At 49.4% G+C, this 9250-nt stretch overlaps 2 protein-coding genes across 16 annotated transcripts in view; one reads left to right on the top strand and one right to left on the bottom strand.

The window, feature by feature from the left end:
• Positions 1 to 7093, bottom strand: part of CUNH19orf47 (chromosome unknown C19orf47 homolog) — a 27836-nt gene extending 20743 nt beyond the window's left edge. Inside the window, exons 1-2 of one of the 6 annotated variants that reach the window (XM_037729472.1) lie at positions 7010 to 7093; positions 1088 to 1139 (exon numbers count right to left, since the gene is read on the bottom strand). In XM_037729472.1, coding sequence (XP_037585400.1) covers positions 1088 to 1106 — 19 coding nt within the window. In that variant the 5' untranslated portion in view covers positions 1107 to 1139; positions 7010 to 7093. The other 5 variants (XM_017503225.2, XM_017503221.2, XM_017503222.2 and 2 more) reach the window with 5 other exon arrangements.
• A 67-nt stretch (positions 7094 to 7160) lies between these two features.
• Positions 7161 to 9250, top strand: part of PLD3 (phospholipase D family member 3) — a 35912-nt gene continuing 33822 nt past the window's right edge. For 5 of the 10 annotated variants that reach the window (XM_017503215.2, XM_037729470.1, XM_037729471.1 and 2 more), the window contains exon 1: positions 7161 to 7294. The gene's annotated coding sequence lies outside the window, so the exon portion shown is untranslated. The remainder of the gene's footprint in view (positions 7295 to 9250) is intronic. The other 5 variants (XM_017503217.2, XM_017503213.2, XM_037729469.1 and 2 more) reach the window with 2 other exon arrangements.

Genomic DNA, 9250 nt, shown 5'->3' with positions numbered 1-9250 from the left:
GGGTGGATCAGGAGGTCAAGAAATCAAGACCATCCTGGTCAACATGGTGAAACCCCGTTCCTACTAAAAAAAAATACAAAAATTAGCTGGGCATGGTGGCGCGAGCCTGCAGTCCCAGCTACTGAGGAGGCTGAGGCAGGAGAATTGCTTGAACGCAGGAGGCGGAGGTTGCGGTAAGCCGAGAACGCGCCACGGCACTCCAGCCTGGGTAACAAGAGCGAAACTCCGTCTCAAAAAAAAATAAAATAAAAGGATATACTCAGACTTTGCTTTTTAATTACTCTTAAAACTATACAAATGCATTTTATGGGCTGGATGTGGTGGCTCATGCCTGCAATCCCAGCACTTTGGGAGGCTGAGGGGGCGGATCACCCAAGGTCAGGAGTTTGAGACCAGCCTGGCTAACATGGCAAAACCCTGTCTCTACTAAAAATACAAAAATTAGCCAGGTATGGTAGTGCATGCCTATAATCCCAGCTATTCAGGAGGCTGAGGCAGGAGAATCACTTGAGCCCAGGAGGCAGAGGTTGCAGTGAGCCAAGGTCACTCCATTGCACTGCAGCCTGGGAAACAAGAACAAAACTGTCTCAAAAAAAAAAAAAAATAAATAAAAATATATATGTACTTTTCTATGTTACAATAAATGTCAAAAATTTTCAAAGCCACCAACTAATCTCTGTGCCTTAGCAACCCCCAAATACAGAGCTTAAGGCTCATGATTCAACAGCTAAGGTTTGTTTAGAACTATGCCCAAGCTTTTGTATGCTATAATTTCCTTAATCCTAGAATATGGAAATATCATTTCCATTTCACAGGTGAGAAAACCAAGGCTCTGTGAGACCATGTGGGAGACCTGCTGGACTTCATAACCCACGCTCTTCACAGCTGAACTACACAGGAGACAGATTCAGCAAGGAAGCGGGCAGGCTCAAGCAGTCCCAGCCCCACCCCGCCATGGTCCTCAGAGTACAGCTGTTCCTGCCAGTGACCCAGCCCTCCCTCCCCCACCCCATCGTCTCCCACCAAGGCCATACCTCAAAAAGGGCAGTAGGGAGAGGGGGCCCTGGAGAGAAGGCCACAGACTCACCCATAGTCACGGAGACCATCGTCTCCCTGGCCCTGACACTGCTCCCTGGAGCCTGAAAGAGAAGAGAGGAGAGGGCCCATGAGTCACTGCCGGCTGAGTGTTTGCCCCTCTCCTGTGCCTGTCTGTCTGCATGCCAGGGGAACGTTCCTGGGCTAGGGGCTCACCGCCCAGGAATAGCCTGGAGCAGCTGGCAGGAAGTCAGCCTGGGACAGAGCTGCCACCACCACGATCACTTGTGCCTGAGACAAGGCCCAGAGACAGCAAATGTCTACAGCTCCATTCTCACACACCCCAAAAGGTTAACTGGTTAATTGGAAAAGGAGTGGGACAGAAATAAGACACTCTTGCCCAAGACTTTAACAATAAATACCAGTCAAGCATGCTGGCTCATGCCTGTAATCGCAGCACTTTGGGAGGCCAAGGAGGGAGGGCTTGAGGCCAGGAGTTTGAGACCAGCCTGAGCAACACAGCAACACCACATTTCTATTTCAAATAAAAAAGTTTACAAAACACAACACAGGCCGGGCGCGGTGGCTCACGCCTGTAATCCCAGCACTTTGGGAGGCCGAGGTGGGTGGATCACGAGGTCAAGAGATCGAGACCATCCTGATCAACATGGTGAAACCCCGTCTCTACTAAAAATACAAAAAATTAGCTGGGCATGGTGGCGCGTGCCTGTAATCCCAGCTACTCAGGAGGCTGAGGCAGGAGAATTGCTTGAACCCAGGAGGTGGAGGTTGCGGTGAGCCGAGATCGCGCCATTGCACTCCAGCCTGGGTAACAAGAGCGAAACTCCGTCTCAAAAAAAAAAAAAAACAAAAAAAAACACAACACAATAAATACCCATTCATTCAATTTATTCATCAATTCAGAAACTATTCACTGAGAACCAGCTAGGTCTGGTGGCTCATGCCTATAGTCCCAGCTACTCTGGGGGCTAAGGTGGGAGAATCCCTTGAGCCCAGGAGTTCAAGACCAGCTTGGACAATATAGCAAGGCTCTGTCTCAAAAGGGCTGGTCCTAGGATAGTGAATTATCTCAAGTGAATGTTCATAGTCCATTACAGATGGAACTCCTTATTCTACTCTTCCCCACTTTCTCACTACTGCACTTGACTAGTCTTCAAACAAACAAACCCAAAACGCTATTCACTGAGAATCTATGTGTAAGGCACTTAGGGATACCAAGGTGAACAAAGCCATAGAGCTTAGCAGCTAGTTGGGACAAGAGACAGAGGAGACAGAGAGTAAACAAGCAAAAGTTAATATAGTAGGTTAGGAAGCCTTTACCATCATGGAGAAGACATGAAGGACCTGGGAAGGGAGGGATTGTAATTTTCAATACAGTCATCAGGGCAGATCTAAAGCGAATTTAGGGACCTGAAGGAAGGGAAGCAATAGCCATGGGGTTTTACAGAGAAAGAGTGTTCCAGGAGAAGGTACAGTGAGTCCAGTGCCCTGAGCCAGTGGCTCATCTGGCACACTGGAGGGAAAGCAAGGAGCCAGTGTGGCTGCGGTGGAGCAAGCAGGGAGGACACTGGGAGGAGACAGGCCACAGAAGTGGCGACCTGATCATGAGGCGCTCCAGAAAAGACATGGAAACCAATTTTCCCTTACATTAGCAGATGGTAGAAAGGTGGTGTTAAAGACATATTAGCACCCATGGAGACTGTCTCCATTAAAAGCAGTGTTGACTGGGAACTAAAGGAAATAACTTTTTCATGTGCTGATTCAATGCTATCTGGTTCCAGGATCATGGGCCCACATTGCCCTGGCCCAAACTTCCTTCCTGCTTAGCACTCTGCCTCTTCCCTGACCCCGCTCCTCTGCCCTCTCCCCTCACTCTGCTCCCTTCTGTCTACCACAGCCCCCAGTACTGATCCTTCTCCCTCACCCTCCACAGGGTACAGAAGCCCTCTGTCCCAGAACCTTCCTGTTTACAGCCCCATATAATCTGTCCCATCCACTAGCTGATTTTGGTGGTATAATGGAGTGGTCAAGAGTAAGAACTCTAGGCCAGGTGCAGTGGCTCACACCTGTAATCCTCGCACTTTGGGAGACCGAGGCAGACAGATCACAAGGTCAGAAGGTCAAGACTATCCTGGCTAACATGGTGAAACCCTGTCTACTAAAAATACAAAAAATTAGCCGGGCGTGATGGCAGGTGCCTGTAGTCCCAGCTACTTGGGAGGCTGAGGCAGGAGAATTGCTTGAACCCAGGAGGCAGAGGTTGCAGTAAGCCGAGGTTGTGCCACTGCACTCCAGCCTGGAAAACAGAGCAAGACTCCATCTCAAAAAAAAAAAAAAAAAAAAAAAAAAAAAAAAAGAAAAAAAAAAAAGAAAGAAAGAATAAGAACTCTGTAACCAGACTGCAGGGTTCAAATCCAGCTCTACCACTAGATTAGCTGTGTGATCTCGGCAAGTTACTTCGCCAGTCAGGCCCTGGTGTTCCCATCTGTGAATTGAGAGGTACAAACGTGACTTACCTTAGAGGACTGCTGTAAGGGCTGGATGAGTTTCTATGAATAAAGGCACTTGAGACAGTGCCTGGTGCCTACCAAGCACCCTGGAGGTGTTGTTCCTGGTCTCATCCTCCAGGCCTCCCTCCCCACACAGGTGCTTTGGCGGCCTCCCCGTTTTTAGAGGATGTCACCTGTGCCTGGAATGCCTGTTTCCTCCTGGCAACCTCTCCTTCCTTCTGCTCCACTGCCATCTACTTTGTGATACTTTCCCTAAGTCCCCACATATGAGACTCTCTCCTCTATCCTCAGACAGGGTTCATCTTGCCCTTCTAAGCTGGCTTCTGCTCGATTTTTTTTTTTTTAAGATTGAGTCTCACCCTGTAGCACAGGCTGGAGTGCAGTGGTGCGATATTGGCTCACTGCAACCTCCATCTCCTGGATTTGAGCGATTTTCCTGCCTCAGCTTCCCGAGTAGCTGGGATTACAGGTACCTGCCACCATACCTGGCTAATTTTTGTGTTTTTAGTAGAGATGGGGTTTCACCATGTTTGCCAGGCTGGTCTTGAACTCTTGACCTCAAGTCATCAGCCCACAGCACCTTCCCAAGGTGCTGGGATTACAGGCACCCAGCCTTCTGTGCAATCTCTTATTGATGAATACGACCACAGACATCACTCTGTCCTGCACTCAACACTCTTAGATCCAATTTCCCTTCTGAATGTTACTACTGGCCAAAGATAATAGAGGCTGGGTATTGTGGATCATGCCTGTAATCCCAGCACTTTGGGAGGCTGAGGTGGGTGGATCACCTGAGGTCAGGAGTTCAAGACCAGCCTGGTCAACATGGCAAAACCCTGTCTCTACTAAGAATACAAAAATTAGCCATGCATGGTGGTGGGCGCCTATAATCCCAGCTACTCGGGAGGCTGAGGCAGAAGAATCACTTCAACCCAGGAGGTGGAGGTTGCAGTGAGCCAAGATTGCGGCACTATACTCCAGCCTGGGTGACAGAGCAAGACCTTGCCTCAAAAAAAAATAATAATAATAATTCAACATACATCTCTCAAAGAACAAGGCACAGAAAGTTCCCAGTACGTCAGACAGAACATCTCACAAACCTAATACTATGCATCAGGACCAGGGCCAAGCATCCTGCAGATGCCTCACAACAGTTCAGTAGCCCTGTTGTTGTTTTTTTTTTTCCTCATGACACCAAGTCACCTTAGCCCTGTTTTTATCGATGAAAAAAAACCCAACTCATTGAGACGCAGTCATTCGTCAAATCGCACATCTAGCAACTGATCTTACTGGGATTCAAAAACAAGTTCTCCCCGATTCTGATGCCCAGGGAGTAGCTCCCATTGAGTGTTTACTAGGAACTGAGTATATACACATCTCAGTGACTGCTCACAACCACCCTCAGAAAAAAGTAAAACTGAGCCCTTAGTTACAGAGGAGAATGGCAGGTCCAAGATCACACAGCAAAAGGCTGGGCACAGTGACTCAGCCTGTAACCCCAGCACCTTGGGAGGCCAAGGCAGGTGGATCATTTGAGGTCAGGAGTTCAAGACCCGCCTAGCCAACATGATGAAATCCCGTCTCTACTAAAAATACAAAAATTAGCCAGGCATGGTGGCAGGCACCTCTAATCCCAGCTACTCGGGAGGCTGAGGCAGGAGAAGCACTTGAACCCGGGAGGCAGAGGTTGCAGTGAGCTGAGACCATACCACTACACTCCAACCTGGGCAACAGAGCAAAATTCCATCTCAAAAAAAAAAAAAAAAAGTGCTGGGCACGGTGGCTCACGCCTGTAATTCCAGCACTTTGGGAGACTGAGGGGGGCAGATCACGAGGTCTGGAGATCGAGACCATCCTGGCTGACATGGTGAAAATGTATCTCTACTAAAAATACAAAAAATTAGCCAGGCATGGTGGCACGCGCCTGTAGTCCCAGCTACTTGGGAGGCTGAGACAGAAGAATTGCTTGAACCCGGGAGGCGGAGGTTGCAGTGAGCCAAGATCATACCACGGCACTTCAGCCTTGCAACAGAGCAAGACGCCATCCCTCCAACGCCCCCAAAAAGTAAGAGTACCCATTCTTGGCCGGCGCCTGAATGACAGTAATGCCTTGTCTCAAAAAAATAAAATAAAATTTAAATTTAAAAACACCATCTCAAAAAGAAAAAAGAGGACCCATTCTTAAAGGTGTTATGGGGATTAAACGAGTTAATAAACAGAGTCCTTAGAACGAAGATGCATGGCAGGTGGTGCAATGTTACGTGTGCATCAAATAAAACAAACAAATCTTCAGTGAGCTAGGGAAGCAGTGGGCCAGTCACTAACCTAATGCTAGTTGTATACAAAGTGTGAGCTGGGAACCAAGTATAAGGACAACTTGATGGGGGTCCATGGGATCTGACAACAGGGAATCACGCAGTACAAGTTCTAAACACTATTCCTATTCAAAGGGAATACGCAATTATATTTCCATTTCAGTTTACAATGTTCAATTTCCATTGTATTTTACCTTAACTTTTCCTTCCTGTCATGGCCAGCAATGCTAGTTTTCCATTGAAGACAGCAATGCAAATCTGCCTTCTCAAACTAATTGACTGGAAAAAAATCCACTAGTCATTATAAAAAAAAAAGAAAAAAACGAATACTTCAGGACTCAGCAAAATTGGTCAAACAGTAAGTGGCAGGATGTCGATTTTCCCGACTCCAGTTCTAAGTTTTTCCTATTGCTGTCTCTGAGCTTTTTCCCTCCACTTCCCTGGAATTCCCAGCAACACCAATGACTCTCTGAATCATCATCATCTTTATAGTCCCAATCCACGAGCTCTCACTGTGCCAGCCTCTGTGCTTAAAATCTTTACACACACATTTCTTCAGAATCCTCAAAACGACCCTATGATACTGGGACTATTAGCTCTCATTGCACAGATGAGAAAAAATGGGGTTCAAGGAAGCGAAGACACAGGCCCCACTGCCGCACAGTGGAGCTGGGACTTGAACCAAAATCCGACGGCTTCCAAACCCAACAATTTTTCATACTAAGCGCAAACATCAATACTAACAATAATAGTAGTGTAACGAAGTGAGCGTTATGCGGAGGCGCTGAGCTATGGGTTCCGACGAACACCAGCTGACTTCTCACTCCCATTTATAAAGCAGGTGCTACAGTCGGATTCTGACCCCCATTCCACAGGGGAGGAAACTGAGGCTCAGAGAAACAAATCGTATGTCCGAAACCGTACAGCGGAGCCGGAACTGAGTCCAGAGCCCCGGACGCCACCTGTCCCCACCGCATCCGGCCCAGCCCCACCACCCACGACCCGCGCCTCACCTGGCCCACCGGGCCCGCGCCCACTCGCGCCGCCCGCCCTCCGTCCCGGCCGGCGGCGCCAACTGTCAGACACTCCTCCTGCCCGAACTGCCCGCCCCGGAAGCAACCGCCTCACCGCCGGAAGCTGAACTGATCCTCCCGCGGCCGCTCTAGCCTACCAGGCCGCCACCAGAGAGAGCGCGACCATAACAGTCACGTGACCGCCCACCTCCGGCCGGGGGCTCCCTTCTGCCGGACGCTAGCGAGCAGCGCGGCCAATGAGAAAAGCGCATGCCTGGTCCCCTCCGGCCCGCAGTCTAGCCGTAGTACGCCTGCGCGCGGCTGGGGGGCGGTCAGGCGGGGCTCCAGCCTGGAAGGTGCCTGTGGGGCTGGGGCCCGGAGTGGGAGACGTGGAGTGCAGGTACTGTGCGATCTGGAGGCGCGGCGCCTCAGCCCTGCTTGTGTTGTCCTCCTGCCTATAATGCATCTCCTCCCATATGTCGTCTTCCGTCCGTTTATGTCATTCCTCTCCTTCTGTCTCATCCCCCTTAAATCCTCACCACTCCTCTGCTGTCGCCATCACCCTTTTTAATATCGCCATCAACCCCTTTAACTCGCTTTCGTTCCTCTTAAGCCCTCTTTGCCACCATAGGCCGTAATCGCTTCCTTTAAATTCGTCATCGCCTATGTTACCTGCACCCCTCTTTTGTTGTCATTTCTCCTTTGTAAAATCCTCATTTCTCTTTAAACCCTCATCATACTCCCAGGTCACCTTCGCACGGCTACTGTCCCCATCGCTCTTCTGACATGGCGCTCATGCAACCCTTATGTCATCCTTACCCCTTATATCCTTGTCCCTCCCTTGTCATCACTGTTCCTCTGACAGTCACCATCCACTCCTGGTGCTTCCGGTTTTCCCCATAAGGAGCCACCCAGCCTTACAGTTATTTTTCTTCCCTCCGTGTCTTTGTCATTTCCCCGTGTCACGTCTCACATAACATACGGGGTACCGCAGCCCATTACCTGGGGTGTGTCAGAAGCCCAGCCCCACCGCTACAGCTCTGGATACCTTGATTACCTTAGGCCACCTTTCCAATCCCAGCTTCATCTGCAGAATGCACTCAGGGACATCCACATCAGGGCTGCGTGTGACGATTCTGTGAGTTTATTCTTGTGGCAGCCTCAGCTTGACATGGTGTTTTTGGCTAATATTGCTATTAACCATGTCACTTTCACCCTCATCCAGTCACCTTCATCATATCCTCATGGTCTCTCTCCCCAGCTGCCCTAGGCATTCCTGGGGTGTCGTCACAGACCTCGTATCAGGATACTCTGCCACCACAGCCACACCACCCCAGAGTCTCCATGTTGCCCTCACCTCTGCCATGTCACCACACCTGTGGCAGTGGGCCATCGGCCATCACTAACCTTGCTTCTGTAAATACTTAATCCCTATCTCATTATCTTGGACTGAGTGATTTCCTCTACCCTCAAAAATGAGAGCATTTAGCTAGTGCTGTGAGGGTCAAGGAGGGCTTGGTGAGGGGAAGATTATAGGTAGCTTAGGCCCAGACCTCCGAGGGTTTTTAGAATTGGGGCTTTGGAGAGATGAGGCAGGTTTCTCCCACATTTAAGTCAAATCTCATCAGTCCTAGGCCAGACGTGACAGCTTATGCCTGTAATCCCAGCATTTTGGGAGGCCAAGATGGGCAGATCACTTGAGGCAAGGAGTTCGAGACCAGCCTGGCCAACTTGGTGAAACCCCATCTCGATTAAAAATACAAAAAATTAGCCAGATGTGGTGTCACATGCCTGTACTCCTAGCTACTCGGGAAGCTAAGGCTGGAGAATCCCTTAAACCCTGGAGGTGGAGGCCAGACCTGGCTGGGCAAATAGCAAGACCCCATGTCTACAAAAAAAAATTTTAAACACATTAACTGGACACCGTGGTGTACACCTGTAGTCGCAGCTACTGATCACTTAAGCCCAGGAGTTTAAGGCTGCAGTGAGCTATGATTGTACCACTGCACTCCAGTCTGGGTGACAGAGTGAGACCCCATCTCTAAAAAACATTAATTTTTTTTTAAGTGGTTAGGTGCAATGATTGGCTCACACCTGAATATATATCTTCTAAAAAAACATTGTTTTGGCTGGGCACTGTGACTCATGCCAGCAATCCCAGCACTATGGGAGACCGAGGTGGGCAGATCATGAGGTCAGGAGTTCGAGACCAGCCTGGCCAACATGGTGAAACCCCTTCTCTACTAAAAATACAAAAAATTAGCTGGCGTGGTGGCAGAATCCTGTAATCCCAGCTACTCAGGAGGCTGGGGCAGGAGAATCGCTTGAATCTGGGAGGCAGAGGTTGCAGTGATCT

This window comes from Cebus imitator, unplaced genomic scaffold (assembly GCF_001604975.1).
Source record: "Cebus imitator isolate Cc_AM_T3 unplaced genomic scaffold, Cebus_imitator-1.0 Scaffold306, whole genome shotgun sequence".
NCBI classification, from domain to species: Eukaryota; Metazoa; Chordata; class Mammalia; order Primates; family Cebidae; genus Cebus; species Cebus imitator.
The sequence above is the reverse complement of the archived record's forward strand: the minus strand, read 5'-3'. Positions and strand labels throughout refer to the sequence as shown.